Source organism: Varanus komodoensis, unplaced genomic scaffold (assembly GCF_004798865.1).
Source record: "Varanus komodoensis strain SLA01 unplaced genomic scaffold, ASM479886v1 scaffold6_4, whole genome shotgun sequence".
NCBI classification, from domain to species: Eukaryota; Metazoa; Chordata; class Lepidosauria; order Squamata; family Varanidae; genus Varanus; species Varanus komodoensis.
In genome coordinates this window covers 1,021,776-1,040,601 of record NW_025336347.1, presented here as the reverse complement: position 1 = coordinate 1,040,601, position 18,826 = coordinate 1,021,776, and the positions used below count along the sequence as shown (strand labels likewise).

At 41.3% G+C, this 18,826-nt stretch overlaps 1 protein-coding gene across 1 annotated transcript in view; it reads left to right on the top strand.

The window, feature by feature from the left end:
* The first annotated feature begins 1,772 nt into the window (after nt 1–1,772).
* Nucleotides 1,773–18,826, top strand: part of LMCD1 (LIM and cysteine rich domains 1) — a 60,179-nt gene continuing 43,125 nt past the window's right edge. Inside the window, exon 1 of the mRNA XM_044451798.1 lies at nt 1,773–1,982. Coding sequence (XP_044307733.1) covers nt 1,956–1,982 — 27 coding nt within the window. The 5' untranslated portion in view covers nt 1,773–1,955. The remainder of the gene's footprint in view (nt 1,983–18,826) is intronic.

The window sequence follows — 18,826 nt, the reverse complement described above, 5'->3', positions numbered from 1 at the left end:
GCACCCCTCCAGCGTTTGCCCTGGAGCTCTCTCTCCCATCACGGGATTCCCAACAGGGAATGCAAAGCTAGCAGGCTCGCTGGAAAAGCCATGCACCCTCTTTTCGCTTGCCATATGCACCTGCTTTGTCTTTTGCCGCTGCTGCACTGGGTTTGCAGAGAGCCACACAAGAGGCGGCAGTGGGGGTTTTGCATGAGCTCATGCAGAATGCACAAGAACTCTGCAGCCCTTAACTCGCACTGGTGTTCTCTGAGGTGGCGGTGACAGGAAGTGCCACACAGTGGCAATGGGCTGTGATGCAGAAGCATGCAGCAAGAAGTCTGCATCAGCAAAATGAAGCTTAAAGGAGTTCTATGGATCTTCATGCTTGTTTATTTTCTTGACCTATGTCTACCATTGTACACTGGTCAGTTGTCCACAAATAGCAGGGCAAGTTTGCATTTGCACTTAGTTACTAAATATGAAGCCAAGGGTCTGTATATGGAAGGAAAAGCTCAACTGTGGCAAAAGAAACATTCATCCAAACAACGCCTCCACCTTGTCAAAACAGTCAAGACTTTTGCTACTTTATAGACTGACAGATGTAATGTAAAAATGCACCAGGGGCTACTTTGCCAGATTCATAAATATATAACTGAAGAATTGCATCATTCCCATGGTAAGGTCTTTTCAACCCACTCACAGGTTTTTTGTGTGTCCGTATTTGCCAAATGAAAATAACACTGAATAAAATGCTTTCAGAGCAAGGGCTTCTAGTTTTACCAATTTGTGCATCTCCCTTATCTTTTCTTCCAATATATATCTTCCGGAAATGAAAGAAGTAGCAGGAAACCACATTTCCTAGATTCTGCTTTCCCGTGCAGCAATAAAACTCTCACCTTGCAGCAGGTAAAATCCACTAAAGTTGACCCATAATATCCCTTAGGATGCAGTCTTATGTATGTTTATCCAAGTTTTTTCAGCCTTTTTGTTGCAGGCCTTTTTCTGTCTTCACATGCACAAATTGCACCTCCAGTCTTTCAGGTGCTGTAAGACCTCTGCCGTTTTTGCTGCAACAGACTAAACAGAGCTACCCTTTCAGTGCTTTTCTTTGGGTTTTTGTTTTGTTTTGTTTTTTGCCAAGTATTTTAATGATTTCCCCAAAACATCGATAACTTCTAACTCAAACAACCCTTCAGCCAGGCTTATATTCCCACTTCTAGATTGTTATTGTGTTTTTTATTATTATTCACGTTACCATGGCTTAAAATATTTGGCTCAAATAAAATATTTGCTTAATGTAATGACTCCCTCAGTACAGTCGAGATAAGGAAGAAGAGGGTCGATGGAGCGCGGCTGAGCTCAGACCTTATTTTTAGAGTGAACGGGCTAATAATATCTCCGGGTTTACCCCCCCTCTTTCTTTCGTCCCACACCCCGCGACACACTCACTTCCTCTTTACGTGAATGAACCCGCTGCCTGAGCGCCGTGTTTCCCGGCCATCCTTTAAAAGGGAAAGAAGGCGACGTGTGACTCAGAGCAGGCATTCCGCTCCCTGCGCGAGAACAGATGTGCGCCCCGCCCTCCACAGCTGGAACGTGGCGCGGCGCCGTCTCCACCCCCCCCCCCCCCCCCCCCCCCCCCCCCCCCCCCCCCGGCGAGCAGCCCCGTTCTTCTCCGGGGCGTCGAAGCGAGCCTGAGAACCTGTGGCTGAGCCTCCCGTCGGATTGGCTGGAAAAGTTTGAACCCTTCCTCTGATTGGCTGGCAGTGTTTGAGAGGGAACTGTGGGCTCCAATTAAAGGGACGTCGGTCGGGCGAGTTGCGGGCGAGCGCTCTGGACTTTGGAAGTGGCGCTTGGGATAAGGGACCTAGACGCTGGGACCGCTGCCGGAGCTACTGGCCGCAACGAGACGCCTTTGCTTCTTGCAGGCAGATTGAGATAGCAAAAGAGGGGCGAGAAAGGCAAGCTGAGGGATGGATCTGAGTTCAGGAATTCAGAAGGTGAGTAAGCTCCCACACGAATCCCACCTAGCTCTCCTTCCTTTTTTTAAAGCATTATTCGGGAAGATTCGAAGTAGTTTCAGCTTCTCTGCTTCAGGTGATCACAGCACATAAAGCTGAAGTCCGACATTTAACCGAATGCTTTTCAATTTCTTCTGAATTGTCACTGAACTTTCTGCATTTCAGTGATCTTTGAGCTGCTTACAACACACGTACGCACAACCATCTGTATACATACCTGTACATTACAGGATGCCGTTTCATACATTTGACGAAGTGGGCTGTAGTCTGTGAAGGTTTATAGCGTAATATAATACGCGTTTTGCTCGTCAAGGTGCTCCGATTGTCATTTCTGTGTGTGTGTGTGTGTGTGTGTGTGTGTGAGAGAGAGAGAGAGAGAGAGAGAGAGAGAGAGAGAGAGAGAGAGATTATCAATGTTACAGTTCATACCAAACAATGAGATTATTTTAAATTGCAGTGGATACTTGAATTGTGGATCACTTTCCTTCATAAAGCATGTGGAAAAGTGGCTATGCATTCATGGCTAGTGCTTGTGTAGTTCTTGTTATGCAGCTTAATTTAAGAATATGACACAAATGCAGTCCATGGGTGGAATTCAATAATTTCCTGCAATTCAGTTCAGTGACGCCATTAAATCATACAGCTGAAAACTGAATAAGTGCCCAAACCTTACTGCTCTGTTAATTGGAACTTACTCTCAGGTCAAGAAAGCATAGCATTTAAGTTCTAAGGGTACTAATTCTACTCAGATTGTGTGGTCTTCTTTCCAATGTATTGTAACATCTTTTTATTGGTCTACAAAGAAATCCATAGGAAAAGGTTGGGGATTCTGCAACATTTCATTTTCCTGGCCTAGTATAATTGAAAGACTTTTAGAGAAACACAGTCTATATTCTTAATTATAGCAATATAGATTTCCCAGTTTTTTCTATTCCTCTTAGTAGGGCCAACTCAACATATTTCAAAAGCCATGTGGTAAGTGGGAAGGTAAAGCTTGCTTTGATCTTTAGAAGGGGGACAATTCAATGTCATCAGTGTGGCATTGGACACTCTCAGTTTCCAAAGAGATGGTGATGACTCTGTAATATACTATGTCTCCAGCGTAACATAATAGGTGTGCAACCTCATTTATCCAAATAGAATGGAAGACATCCTAAACAGTTGGATAGTGCGAAAATAAAGTAATGGGAGTGCTATTTGCACAGGTTTAAAATAACCTGGTTTACAGCATAATGGAATGAGGAGCATGAAGATAGTCAGGCCCATAAATGAGTAGTGGGGAATTCTAATGTCAATGCTGTACCAGTCGGCCTCAACAGGCTCATGTTGCAAAATGCATTCCACAGTCGGCATGAGCATTGCATGGACACCCTGGGCCTCCAAATCTAGCACTAGACCGATATTGTGTATATTCAAAACAATGGAGCTCTTCCGAGACGGTTTCTTCACCCATCTGGATTTTGTATCATTAATTATTCCTCTTTAACTTTGCTTTCAACTTTCTTGAATACGAAGTCTTCAACTGTGATTTTTGTCCCTTCGTCTTTCTTCTCTATCCAGCACATCTAGTAAAATCACCAGTGATACCCACCGTGTCCCATCAAACAGGTTCATCTCGCCACTTTTGCCATGGCTGATCACGTTTTCATCTTAGCCTTCTCTGTGCCGCCTGGAAATTATGGGAGTTGCTTCCAACCCTTCTGGAGAGCACCAAGTTGATGAAGGCTGTCTTTCAGACTCTCTTTCTGAGATTGCATTCTGCTGGCTCCTGTTTCTTTGATTCTATCTATGCAAACTATATTCACTGGCTTTTTCCATTGGTAAATTCCAGAGTTGAATTCTTTGCTGTTCCAAAGGTTTTATTTATCACTTAAATTAGGTTAGTATCAAATATCTTCATACTTGTATCTTTACCTCTGTTCATTGCTGAAGTATTTCAGAAACAGGATCATACAGGACTGAGATCTTCTCATCAGCGTAGCTTTAGAAACTGTTCTTGCACTCCAGGAATAGTGTGGTAGGACTCCATTCCATGATGGTTTGATCATGTCATAGCACAAGGACTAGGTTAACTTATGTGAGTATTTCCCATGCCAGCAGAACATCATGGGTACTTCTCTATAATGTTGTTCTATATCTTCATGAGTGCAGTTGATGTAAGGAAAGTTGCTTATGTCAACTATACTGCACTGTTACTGGAGTGGCATATATATGTCAGAAACAGACATCTTTGTCTCCTGTCTTCTATTTCAGCTCTTCTAATGCTGGTGACCATATTAATGTAGTTTCTCTTACCAAGAACTTAACATGACTTAATCTTCATATTTGCATCTCGCACTTCTGGAATACAACAGTTACACATTACTAGAAGTTTGATAGTTCACTGCATAAGTAATAAGAGTGTGGGAATGGCATCCTTGGTAGATTTAGTGATGTATTTAGACAAATGAAACTGAGAAGCACTACACTGCTTTCAGGTTTATCTGTATGATAGAAGCTACAGAACACAGCATCCATTATAACATCCATAGGTCAAGCCTTCTAATGGCTGGTCTTCAGTCGCCAAAACCTGGTGTTTCCCCACACTGTTTAGCTGCTAGCAAATTGGGGACAAGATCCAAAAAGAGTATCCAAAACCCATGATGTGTTAAATGCACTAAGGGAGCTATGGGGAAGAATGTTCGCTACTATACCTCCTGACCTTGACTTGTGAGCTTCTGCCATCCCCAAAATAGAAACCTGGATTGGAACATATGACAACAGTCCAGTGGTTTGTGTATAGCAAGTCATGGTTTGTTTAGAATTTGGAGAACCCCATCACCAAGCTACATTAAAAAAAGTTTAATGTAGTTTGTTTGGAAGGAAAATCACGAAAGGACTGGACTATGCATGCCTTGGACTTGCTGTCAATAAGCACCGTGAGAAGCTGTTGGAGCAATAGTTAAAGATTCGACCTAGTGACTTCCTCACCATTCCTGAGTTGCTCTTGCAGGAATACTTTGCACATGACCCTCTTGAGACTGAAAATCTGAATCCAGGGGAGGGAAGCAAATAGCCTTGTACACAGCCATGTTTGCAAATGTTGGAGGAGGGTGAAACCAGGGTGAAATATAATGTTCTCTACCTCTGTAATCTGTGTGTAGGGTGAAGAAGTGGCTATTAGGCACTATATATAATCCTGGATTTCGTCTGAGCTCTTTTTCCAAGAACATAAAAGAGAAAGATACTGTGAAAGTCCTCCTACCGAGAGTAAAATCAGGGTGACACTGTATTGAGGCTGTGACTCTCCTTTGTGAGAATTGTTGAGTGTGATAGAAGGGTTGCTATTGAACAGGACATTGAACCTAATTGCCTTGCGGACCCCTTCCAACTCTACCATTTTATCATAGACTTCCCCTTGTTTCATCTGCTGGCCTTTTCTCAGTGGGACTGAAGGAGATGCCTAGTAGAATCCAAGTTTACAGAGGATCAAGACAGCTGGGCAGGGCCTAGAGCCCCTGTGTATTGGCTTCCTTAGTCCTTGAAATCTGCATTTTCCTTCCGAAGGAGCTCATCTGAATAAGAGATGGCCTTCACTGCCATCTAGCATTCCAAGTTGTCAGTCACCTGAATTACAACCAAGTATAGCTCTGACTGACAAGAACCCAAATGCTAAACCACATTTCAGCCGAACAAAAATGAAAACTTTGGATCAACTGAAGTGTTTTTCCCTGCTCTCAATAGCACTGTGATGCCAAACACATGCCTAGGCCAAGCATCATTGCTGTAGATGACAGCTTAATTTCTTGGATTGGGGAAGAGGTTGCTTTTCTTTTTTATTTTCTGGGCATGGGGCAAACGACTGTCAGTCTGGAGTGCTCTTGGTAATGTTACACAGCCAGTTTGAACAAGTCTGTGACTGTGGAGTCTGGAATCTATTAAAGCTTGTTGTAGAGTTCTGAAAAGTCAATTGTTCGCTCACTGCTAGTCTTAATTATTGTTAGACAGCATATTATGAATAAAAGAGAAGCAGTGGGTAAGGCAGATGTTTCCAAGCTGGAAGGACTTACATTAAATGTGAAATGAAGATCCTTGCATCAAATCAACTAAGATTAGAAGGCTTCAATCTCTGAGCTTTATTAGAAACTTTTAAGCACTAATACAGAGATGTAACCCGAGAACAAAGAATGCATTCCCACTTAATTCAAACAACTTTTTTCAGAAAAAGCCAACTGTTTTTAAAATCCCCCTAGTATTATTTTCAAAACTGAAATTTAGGAGATCCAACCGTTGCACTTCTTTGAACTAAACAGTATGGATCTACTGCTATTCAGAGTTAGACTGTGATGAAGGGCATAGTTAAATGCTGCAAAATGAGTTTGCCACAGGGTCTAGCAGTAAATGTAAAATATGAATTTGTGCCTCATGCACAACGATGAGACAATACTTCAAGAGCTCTGCTCTGTGTGACAGGTAAGTAAATAAAGGTCCCAAGGCCTGCCCCTCCCTACCCTCACACCCCACTTATGAGAAATGCCACTTGACTTCTGGTTGCCACTTCTATCTCCTGGCTAGCATTTATGGCAACAAATCTCAACAGGAAGTAATTTCAGTGGAAGCAGCCCACATTTTTCACTCTAACTACCTTTTCAAGAAAACTATTTGCTAATTCTTGGCTCTTCTGTCCCTAGTTTAAAGTGAAGATGCTGGTCCAAAGAGATGATCACAGGATATTTTACTGTCTCCTCTAGAAGAGGCTTTAGAATAGCAAAAGCACCACAAAAATAGTGGAGGTAGCCCATTAGCACCTTCACAACTGGCTGGTCCGGTGCATTTTGAGTAGTGTGGCCAAATTCCAAGAAGGTTTTCTGGATGTTTAGAGGAAAAATGAATTCCTGTTGCACCAAGGAAGCTCTTAACCAATCAAGGTGCTTGTCCCAAAAGTGTTCCAGGTGAGGTGAGAAAGACGTGTTTAATAATCTAGCTGTGTGTTTCTCTCCCCAACCACGATGTACATCCAACTGCTCTCTTTATTCTTTCTGATATATGAAGGATGCCTTCTGCTATAAAAACAAATGCACGAACAGGAGATGAATTGGTAACCTCTCCAATCGAGGCCTTCATCACTCTTATGGGATATAGAAAGGAAATCTTGTGTTATGCCCCTTTTGAAAGTGTTGCGTATGGGTTGGGAGAAGACTAAACATAAATACGGCTGTCTCTGAGCTTTTCTCTGTTGTTGTTGGCCAGCGCATTTGAACAGTAACGTTCCAGGACAGAAGTAGAATCATAACCAAACATACTGAAGCACTTGGATCTAGCTTCCAATCCCCCTAGGCCTGATTCTGGCCCCTATAGCTATGGCTAGAAATGGCCTTTCATGTTTTAGGTCATTGTGGGTTGTTAGGTATCTCCTTCAACACCCACCATGAACTCATGCAAGGGCTAGGGAGGTGTATGACTGACTGCTTGCCATTCTCAGCTGCACAATGACACTGCATCGAATTGTGATACTTGCATAGGTTTCTACCCAAGGCCAGTATGCTATTTCCTTGGAGAAAAAGCCCTTTGGACAGGTAATTTTGAGTGGCAAAAGGGCAGAAGAGAGCCCTTGGGGCATAACCCCCTCTCTTGATTGCTCCTCCAAGGCAATTCTTCCCCTGTGGATTTCCAATACATATTGGTGAAACCTTCATACTCTCTTCTCTTCTGTTCCACAGCTCAGTGTTGCTTCCTTGCAAAGCTGCTCTTTCCTAGGGCTGTTCGTGCACATGGACATGCTTTCCGTACATGTGTTCGACTGCTTGTGAGAAACAGCCTCATGCACTGACTTCTAACAACTCTGCTCTTTAGTTGTTCCATTAGAAAAGTGGTGTGCAGTTTTCTGTCACCTTGATTTGTGCATATGGCTAGGAAGGTGTGCTATTTTCCTCTAGAAACAAGCAAATGGCCTCTTTCATGCCCTTGCCCACCATGCAATTACAGATCCCTTCAAACATTATCAGGATGTATGCAAGACAACTCCGTAACATCCCCAGAACTTGAAACTAATAACCTGGAATAAGTTATTCCAGCTTCTGAGAAGATGGGCTGTGGAAGTAGTCCATAGCTATAGCCTCTTGCCATCGGTGAGCATGTATGGAGAGTATGCATGAAATGTGCTGTAGCTGGAATACATTTCTCCATGAGGGTTGGCTGATTATGGAACCTCTGTTAAATATTAGCTCCTTAGAATGCCAAAAAGAAAGCTGCAGCCCAAGCTATCCTGGTGAATTAGCATTATTTGGAAGAGGAGAGATGCTCAGGATGGAACGTACTGCGCCAGTCCCTTCTGTGGTTAGATGTGAGTAATTTCTACTTGGAGGAGCAGTAATGAAGAAAACTTCCCTTGTTAAGATTCTACCTGGCTATCTAAAGGCAGAAGATTGCTATTTGGGTTCATTTTTATGTACTTACGGTATTTTTACTGCAGTTAGTCTTCAGCCAAAAAAATCTCCAGGCCAAAAAGTCTATCCTACAGGCCCTGTTCTAGGGTAGATGTCTAAAAGACACAATGCAAGAGGGAAAAGGATGGGGGAGAGGAAGGGGAACTGTGTTAATGGTTCTTTGTTTCAGAGATCTTACAGCAGTTTTTCAGGCAGGGAAGGAGAACAACAAAAGCTTCCTGCAGCTTCTTCCTCCAGCTGATGTACAGGGACACCTAAGAAAAAGAAACCAAAAGCATTGCTACAAGGTGGGGAATACTCTTGCTGTGGTGTTCTTCCTTGGTTGGACTGGGAGCAATGCTAGTCGGGCATTCTGAAGGCTTGCTTGGGCCAGGAAGGATGGGACGGATATTTCATCTCATGAGCTTTCCCAAGTCCACTTTTGTTGGCATTGCTCTTCAGATGTTGTGCTGGAGGCTGATCCTCCCTCCCCAAAGCTTCTACCCTAATCCTAGTACTTAGAATAATAGACTAGCAGAGTTGGAAGGGGCCAAGAAGGCCATCGGGTCCAACCCCCTGCCATTGCAGGTCACCTATTTACACCATTCTAAGGTGACTGTCAAGTCTCACCTTGAATGTCTCTAGTGTGGGAGAGCCCATGACCACTCGCAAGCAACTGGCTCCGCTGTCATATTTCTTTGACAATGAGGAAGCTTTTCCTGATCTCTAGCCTGAATCTGGATTGTCACAACTTAAGCTGTGTCATAACTTATTCTGTGGCCCACACTCTGGTCTCAGCAAGAAGAGATCTTGACTCTCCTCTTTGTGACAGCCTTTGAGGTACTTCAAAAGTGATATCACATCCCCTGTCAGTCTTCTATTCTCTTAAGGCTGAATATGCCCATTTCTCTCAGTCTCTCCTCATAGGGCAGTGTTTCCAGTCCCTAGATCATTTTTGTTGCCCTCCTGTGGACCCTTTCTAATTTTTATGCATCTTTCTTAAATCTTGGTGCCCAGAACTGGACACAGTATTCCAGATGGGGTCTGACTAGTGAGGAGTATAGGAGAACTACTACTACTTGTGATTTGGAAGTAATACTTCGGTTAATGCAACCCAAAATAGCATTTGCCCTTTTTGCAGCGCCATTGCATTGTTGGCTCATATTTAGCCTGCTGTCCACAATAAGGTCATTTTTCTTTTTCAGTTCTCTTGAGCCAGGTATTCTCCATCTTGTATCAATGCATTTCATTTCTTTTGCCTAGGTGGAGGACCTGACATTTGTCCCTTCTGAATCTCATGCTGTTGCTTTCAGCCCTAAGTTCAAGTTTATTTTCATTCAGTCTTCTAGGGTGTTTGCTATTCCACCCAGTTTTGTATTATCTGCAAATCTGATTATCTTTCATTGTACCTCCTCATCCAAATCATTAATAAAGATGTTGAAGAGCACTGGGCCCAGTCTGAACCAGTGACACCCCACTAGTTGCCTCCCTCCAGTTTGAGAAGGTGTCACTGATGAGCACTCTTTGTGTCTGATTTTGCACCTAATAGTTTTTTAGGATCCACCTAATAGTTTTTTCATCTAGTCTATTTTTTGCTAATTTGCATATCAGCATGGGTTGGGGGACTATGTTGAAAGCTTTGCTAAAGTCAAGGTAGATAATGTCCACAGTATTCCCTCTGTCCATTTGGGAGGTTATCCAGTCAAAATATGAGATTAAATTAGACTGACAGATTTATTTTTGATAAATCCATCTTGCCTTTTATTAATCACTGTATTTTCTTTGATTTTTTTTAATAATTGGCTCAGTAATTTTTCCAGGGATTGACATCAGACTAATTGGTCTGTAGTTCCTTAGTTCATCTCTTTTTCCCTTTTTGGAAGATGGGGACAACTCCCTGGAGTAAGCCTTTCTCCAGTCGTCTGGCACTTCTCCTGTTTTCCAAGATTGATTGAAGATAATAGCCAGTAGTTCTGATAATTCCTCTGCTAGCTCTTTTATGACTTTGGGATAGAGTTTATCAGACCCTGGAGATTTGAACATGTTTATTCCATCTAGGTATTCCTTGATCACTTGTCTGTCAATCTTGGACTGCTGTCTCTCACTTTCAGCTTGTACTTCCTTCTGGTTGTAGATTTTCATGTGTCAGGAGACAACTGAGGTAATGTAGGAATTGAGTGCCTCTGTCTTTTCTTTGTCATCTGTTATCACTCTGCCATCCACTTTAAGTAGCTAGACACCCTTCTCTTTCTCTTGTCTTTTGTATTCGGTGCATCTGAAGAAGGCTTTCTTGTTGTTCTTAGCATTCCTTGCTATCTCAGTTCACTTTCTGCTTTAGACTTCATGACAATAACCTGCAAATCCTTGCTATTTGTTTATATTCTTCCTTTGTGGCCTGACCCTGCTTCCCCTTCCTGTACATATTCTGTTTTATTTCAGGTCATCACTTAACTTTTTGTGGAGCCACGTGGGCTTCCTCTGTTGTCTTCTACACTTTTTTCTTGTTGGAATTGTTTGTAGTTGTGCTTGGAGAAGAATCTTCTTTGAGATTTCCCACCCCTCATGGACTCCTTTTCCCTTAAGAGTGAGTTGCCATGGCACCTCGCATATCATGTTCTGAGATCATCAAAGTTGGCTTTCTTGAAGTCCAGGCTGCAAGTTAACCATTGTCTCCTTTATAATTGAGAATCCAAGTATCGCATGGTCACTTTCCCCCAGGGTTCCTGTGGCTGCTATATTGTGAACATTCTCAGTCAGCTAGTCCTTATCCCTGCCTCTGTCATCCCATCGATATCTTTTCAACAATGTTTTGACAGGCTATAAGAAAGCCAAGCAGGTGCAGCCTTGTTAATTCAGCTTGTTCATGTGCTGGCGTCCCACATCAGGGAAGCAATGACCTATGTGCTATCTAGCACATCTTTATAGCATCAAATCCCTCTTGCTGATGCAGGGATGCATACCAGCTGCACCTTTTATTTCATCTCTGTTCAACTTGGCCTTAAGCTCTTACTCCATAAAATATTAGTTTATGCTAACTAAATTGGATTTAATGACAGCTAATTAAAAGCCAGAATCTGCATTCATGTAGTATGGAATATTTATGATTCCTAAAAAAGTGCTAATGTAACCGAAACATCAGCAGTTTTGTGAGAGCATAAACTCCCTCACCCACTGAGTATGAATGCTGTAAAGTTGCAGGCAGTCATGTCTTCAAATGGAGCTAGATGAAGATGCACCAGCAGAGCGAGAGCTGTGCTTTATGCGCATTAAAGACAGCCCAGTCAGTAGCACTGCAAATAACTCTTGACTGAGTGCTTGTGCACGTTATACGACTCCATCGCAAATTAGACTTTTATACCATGAGGTTCTAACCCCCAGCTTTCCCCAACACGATGCCTGATTGTTAGCTAGCTAGATGCATTTGACTCCAACACTTGTTCTTTCCAGTGATCATGACTGAGAAGAATGGGGGATATGTTAGGGACAGCAAATTGGGGGAATTCCCATAGAATTCCCATCATATTGGGCAGCTTTGACAGGTTCTATCTGATGGTTATCCCTAGCCAGTATTTGGGAGAATATATGTATATGTATGTTTCCGTGTGAAATTGTGCAAATATTTCATTTAAAAGCTCACCTATTGGTACATAATCTTAGAGTAGTTTACAACCAGCAGAGTCCAAAGTAATAGTGAAAGTCTGAATATCAAAAGATAAACAAGCCAAAGAATTACCTAGTGAATGACGATATTGATATTCTACTGTTTTCAGTAACTTAAAGAACCAACAGTAAAACTGATAATATTAACAGCAAATTGAAAATTAAATGCTTGCCAGAAGAGAGAGGTCTTAACCGAGCACCTAAATGTATATAATGAGGAATATCTTAGTAACTGAAGAGAATGTATGTGAGAAAGCATTCCTTCAGAGGGACTGGCCCTTAAACATTTTAGGGTATTAAACAACAGTACTCACACTTCAGATCAGTCCTGGAAAATGGCTGGCAAGCAGTGCAATTGGTGCAATAGGTCCGAAGTGACCAGTCCCAGTCACCAGCCGCACTGTTCCATTCTGTGGTCACTGAAGTTTTTGCACTGCCTCAGGAGGTAGCCCCACTTGTAAAACACTGCAGTACTCTAGGAAGAGGTGACCACCAGTACATGGACGGCCATAGTTGGCTGGTGTATCAACAAAGGGCAACCAGGTCTCTCCATGCTGCTGAAGCATGCCCTGTGAAGCCCTTGGCTCTCGGGTATCACAGATGGTCTATGAGCGCCCCGAAGCCGTGGCTTGGCTCCTCCTGGGACTGCAGTCGCATTGGGAGCAGGCTGAATACCACTCCGGCAGAAACACAAATGGAACTGTTCTCATGTCTAACCGTGAAGTCAAAGGTGCCTCACACCACAGCCCCAGCAAGCTGAGCTCTGCTGAATAAAGGGTGGATGTCGCCATAACATGCATAATTTTTTGGGCTGCTGAAAGAATTCTCAAGTTTCCAGTACCTTTGTTTTTTTCTTAATTATTTTTATTAGTGCCATCTTTTCAATACCGCCCACTAGCTGAAGCTCGATTAAGTGAAGCACATGCTGCTGTCTTTAAATTGTTACAACTATTCCAACAGCAAAACAAATCTAGTTCATATGTCTTTTGAATCACACTAAGTGTGATTTAATTTTTCCCTCAGATCTTTCAGGTTAAATCCTTGTGGTATATCAAGATAAAAAGAAATTAAGATGGGGTACTTTCCTTGGCTTAACTAAACACAAAACTAAATGTGGTAAATTAGATAATTGTCTAGGGCATCCAAAATTTTCTGATGCAAATTACCCTGTGTAAACAGCTTAAATTAGCTTAATTTGCATAGGAAAAATTGCCAGAAAGCCCCATCAGCAGTTGGAATCCCGCTTCTGCACTGTCTGGTGTTTGCTCTTTAAATGAGCACAAGTAGATATAATCCTGTGGCCATCTGTTCAATCCTCACCTTATTTTGAGGTCACCTCAAGCTGTTTCTGCTCTTGAACATGCGAAGAATCAGTAACTGCCGAAAAACATCTAGAGAAATCCATAGTTTCTTCTTACCCATTCAAATCACACTGACGTGTGAAATGGGTATCGGAGATGCTGAGAATGTGCATATACTTGGAAAACAGGCCATTGTTTGCCCCAAATCTTCTATGAATCCTCTGTGGAGCAAGAAACTGAGCACGTTACATATATAGAGGCCTCTGCATATATATGGATCTCAGCATGTATTTAAAAAGGTATCTAAGAATAGCCTACATCTGATTTTCCCCTTGTTACTTTCACAGCAATAATGCAGTTACGTAGGTTGAGCTGAGAGACACTGGCCATTTTGAACGAGGGTCACTGGAGTGCACCAGTGTACCTGCTAAGTTCCTTCATTGTCTTCCAAGAAGGAAGACTGGAAGAAGTGCGTGGCTGTACTGGAGCATGCTTAGAGCATATTAGGAATATGTTTGGATTCTTGCTGCACGCAAATCCTCACCTAACCCAAGTTACTACCTTGTTTTCCTTTTTAGGTCCAGGCCCAATTTTTAAGACACCACTTTTGAATTCAGTTTATGGAAAACCTTCAGCTCTATTTTTAAAAGCTTGTCCTCTCTCCCTTTTTCCTTATCATGAATTCACACATTGTTGCTGGGGAGAGGAATCCTGCCAAGTATTTGCACTTGGAAGGGCATGGTATTTGCAGAGTCTCTTGCTCTGTTATATCTTTGTCACATTGGAGGGAGGCTGAAATTTGGCAGCTACCCACTTGGATTAGTTTCCTTAGATATTGGTGTCCGTGTGTGTAAGTGGCAAAAATAAAGTGTTTCTATGGCAAACTTGATTTCCCTTCTAGAACAGTTGTGAAATCAACTGCTCCCAATTCTTTTCTATTGCATTGGACCATGCCAGGAAGATCTGTGCTTAAACCCGTGATCAAAAATGTTATCTTCCCAGTGTTTGAATAGTGCTGTCCTGGGGTTTGCTGGGGCATAATAATAAAAGAGCAACAAACTGTTTTTCCTGGTAATCAAGAAATTGAGCCTGGATTTATATGAACTACATGTGGCAATGAACTCCTGGTATTGATTGCAGATCTGATGTACAATGTACTTCATTAAAAGAAGTATACTACTCTATTCAAGAAAGCATATGGATCTGTTAGAGTTTATTTTATATTTTTGGAACACATCCTGAAAATATATATATTATACTTAGTTTTTGCATTTTCACAGAAATGTATAAAACTTAATTGGGTTTGATTTGAGAACTCATAAGAAACCAATGCAGCACTTTTCACTCCATTTCCAAGAACCCTGTCCATAGCATGCTGTAATTCACAATAAATTGCACACTTGGAACATCTGAATTTTTAGTCCTTCTCTTAAAATCCATGGGAATGGACTGCCTTGTCCTCCTAGGTCGCAATACCTTTAAAGGCTGCAGTGTCCTTCTTTAGGCAGAGTGTGTCCATGTGTGGCATTATGTCTATTTTGGCCAGGATGAATTTTGCATTGACCTGTTTTCAGCAACCCAAACCAGTTTGTAATTTCAAAATCTGTTCCACTTTCAATATCAAAAACTTGGATTTTAATGCCTAAAACTTATTTTTACAGAGTTTGGGCATGTAATTGGTCTCTGATTTCCTCTCCCCAGCATTGCTACCACCTATGGGGAAACTGCCTCTGAGTGATGAAGAAATCTCACCTCTGGAGCATCTTATTTCCTTCAAATGCTTGTATTTCAGAGCCTAAGGAGCTCTATTGGCACTATAAATTAAGAATCTTACAGGTTGATCCTTAACTACTACCAATACTCTTAGAATATCTATAAACCCCAACCTTTAGTAGATGGCATGAAGGCTTGGGCATGACATTAGAGAGCAGAGACAAGATGAATAAGTAAATGTATTAAAGGGATATTTTACACTTATGGAGAGGTAGAAACTTATGCTGGACTTCTCAAACGATTGCTTACTAACAATTCTTAAAGACTCTATGGAGACTGTCCCTGCTAAGCTTCAGACAGAGTCATCCTTTGATCCTTAGAAATTGACTAGAGGTTGATACTTTTTTAATTTCCAGATGCCCCTTGAAGCTGGCATGGAAGTACTGTGCCAGTTATTTCTCCAAGGTTGTAAGTGTCACCTTGAAAAGGTAAGGGAGTGCCTGGGAGGCAGAGAGGGTAAGGGACTGGGTCTGCTAGGCTATGGGGTATCCTAACAGCTCCCAGCTGCCTTCCTTCTGCATCCACAATGAGACAGCCAAAATCAGTTGTTTACAGAGTAGGAGGAACAGGAAGGTGAAAATCGTCTCCTGTCTTGTATAGAATGCCCATAATACTCTAGGGTTGGAGCTTACAGGCACCCTGATTGGATCTTTCCTTTTTTTATCTCAGGTTAAGTTTCTCTAAATGTGCACCCTTGTCAGATACATCCACAGATAAGGCCCGGTTCTTCTGTACAGTCAAGAAATGTTGGAGAAATCCACTCTCAGCAACAGAACCAATTACCTAGGGAAGTTGTGGACTCTTCTTCGTCTTTCTGTGAACCCTGTCCATAGATTTTTGCACTGAATTAGATTTTTCTCAAATCATGCAGATTCTGGAAGACTTGCAGATTGGTTTTCTTTTTTCTTTGTTTACTCTCTGTAAATTGAATGCAAATTTAGTTAAACAAGTATACAAAGAAGAAAAATGCCAACCAAGAACACATATTTTCCCTGTTGACTAAAGTGTGGGAAGATGTGTCAATGTTTCCATTTTTTCTCCAATTTTCAGGAGATTTGATCAAATTCACGTTAACTACTACACAAAAATTAATGCAGATTGGCAAATTTGTGCACATGTGAATTAGCAAAATCCTACAAAACTTTTCTACAAAAACTCTGCTTCTGTCAATGAAACGACAACAGAGCAAAAGAGCACCTACCGTAATAATCCACAAAACACAGACAGAACTGCCTTTTGAAAATCCGTGATTCCTAGTATAGTCTCTCTCTGACTCGCAGAGGTCCTCCTGCTATGCTTTGGACAATCTGTCCTTGCTTTTACGGGATACTGAAGTAATCTCCTTCAGGAAAGAAAGAAGGAAGAAACCTCCTGGCACAACACACCTCTTGCTTCTTAATCCTGATCTTCAAGCCTTAACTATTCACTTTTGCCTGAGCTTCATCCTAGTTGGTCCATAACACCACACACCAACCAGCAGACTTTTACCCCCTCTGTACTAGCAGACTGGCTAATGTTACTGATCCAAGCATATTCAAACCTATAACTGTCTCCCACCTCCGAAAATCTCCAAGCAACTACTATTTCCTTTGTCAGTAACAAAAAAATTACTCGGGTCTGTCCTGTTACACAGCCGCTTCTGGGAGACCCACAAAGTAAACATTTCAAAACAGTTTTATGCATTTGGCATTTCTTTATAGCCACTAAAATCTTACCTGCTTTGGATCTGTTAAATTCAGTCAATGCAAAATAAGCATAGCATAAAACATTTTTTCCAAAACATTTCATTGCTACTACATGTCAGCTGCTATATATTGCCAAATTCTGAATGCTTCAAAAAGTTAGAAGTAAAATGATGGTGAAAAACTAATATTTAGTGAGAATTGACCAAATATTTTCCGAGAATTTCATCTCCATCACATTAACTGTAACTTTGGAAATGTGTAATATTAACATATTATTGTTCAAATTATTTATAATGCTAAGGTCTACATCTGTGGCTCTTTTAAGTTGCATATATTTTGATTGCTCTATTAATTTATATATAAGACACATTATACTTATATTACATATTATTTAAATACGCAGTATAAAATATTCAACAAAATATAAATACATTTTAATAATTAATGGTTGAATAAGAGAAATCCAAAAAAAGAGAAAACTGTTTTGCTCTATGATTAATGCCTTAGAACTAAAAAGAGAGAAGTCAGTCTCTTTTACTAATGTATCAGCTCAATTTTCAAGTCATTCTTTACAATGTATTATATAAGAATGCAAAATATTCTTTCATATGTTCCAGAGGAGAAAACGTTTTCCTTTGTATGAATACTTGGCAAGTTACAAAATGACTATTATAGAGTTTCTTGCAAAACCAATCCCTTAAATTTGATCTCCCTTGAGCCAGAGGTTGTACAGCAATCCTCTGAAAGTGGCTAGCATTACCACAGTGAAAGACTGATCTTGGCATATCAGACATATGAAAGTAATTCTGCTGGGTAAATTATGTCTTTTCACAAGGGAATTTGGTAATTGCAAGTCTACTTCTGAGTAAATATCAGGTTAAATATCACGAGCCGAGCAAGTTCATAGGAAAATTGAAAAGAGCACCAATTCACTCTGCATGGTGAGGGTCCCAAAGCCCTATCAGATCAACTAGTTCTTTGCACAACCACTGGAGTTTGGAAAGAGAAAAGTGTCATATATTGAGAGTATTAAACTGGAAATTCCTTCAGGCAAGGGCCTGTTCGTATATGAATAGCCTGAACATTTTTTGCTCTTTCTACACCATCTTCAGAGTTTCTCTAAGGACAGTTCTTAGCCTACAGCAATGCCACATCCAATCTTCTCCATTTCACTACCATCCACATGTGTATGTCTTTACTTGGAAATTTTAGAAGTAGAGTTCTGTGTTTTGTTTACAAGTATCACACAGTGGGCTTTGTTGCTGCTGTTAATTGGAAAGCGGGATACTTCTAATATTCCATCATCCCACCATTTTTGGCAGCATTTGCAATTATTCTTGCAATATCCCTACAGTCTGCAGGAGTGAATAAGATTATTATATGTTGAAACTATTCAAATATTTGCTTTGGGTTTGGTTTTTTTTTCTGAGTAGTGGATGAAATGTTGAACCAGTTCTTAGTTATTTTATCCAGACTGTTTTGCCATACTTTGTGCATTCATTAATACACAGAGAAGTTCAGGCAAGGATAAAAACTGTAGACAAGGTTCTCTGTTGCTAGTAGAAGACATCAGACATCGGCATTGCAGGAATGTCCTGACTTGCATTAGATTAAGGGCCAGTCTTGCCACACTTTTCTCTTTTTTGCACAATAGATTTTGTCTGGCAAGTCTCCTAATCCTGCCAGCTCATCACAGCTTTTATGAATGCAACTGATCCACTTAAGTATCCTTAGTGAAGCTGTTTGGAGGAAACAAACGATTGGATTTGGCAATCTAATATGGCTTTTACAATCAGGATGCTTCTTTGTATACACTTCTGTATAAACACTTGCTAGCTATCAGCAGAAAGACGCTTTCTCTCCCCAAGCATCCTTCTCACCTCCCAAGTTGTCAGAACCCTAGCCCACAGTGTCAAGCTCTGTCCAGAAAGCAAAGCTGGTTTATCATCTGTGTCCCACAGTAATTATATAGTAAGTAATTCTTATTTCGGCTGCCTGCA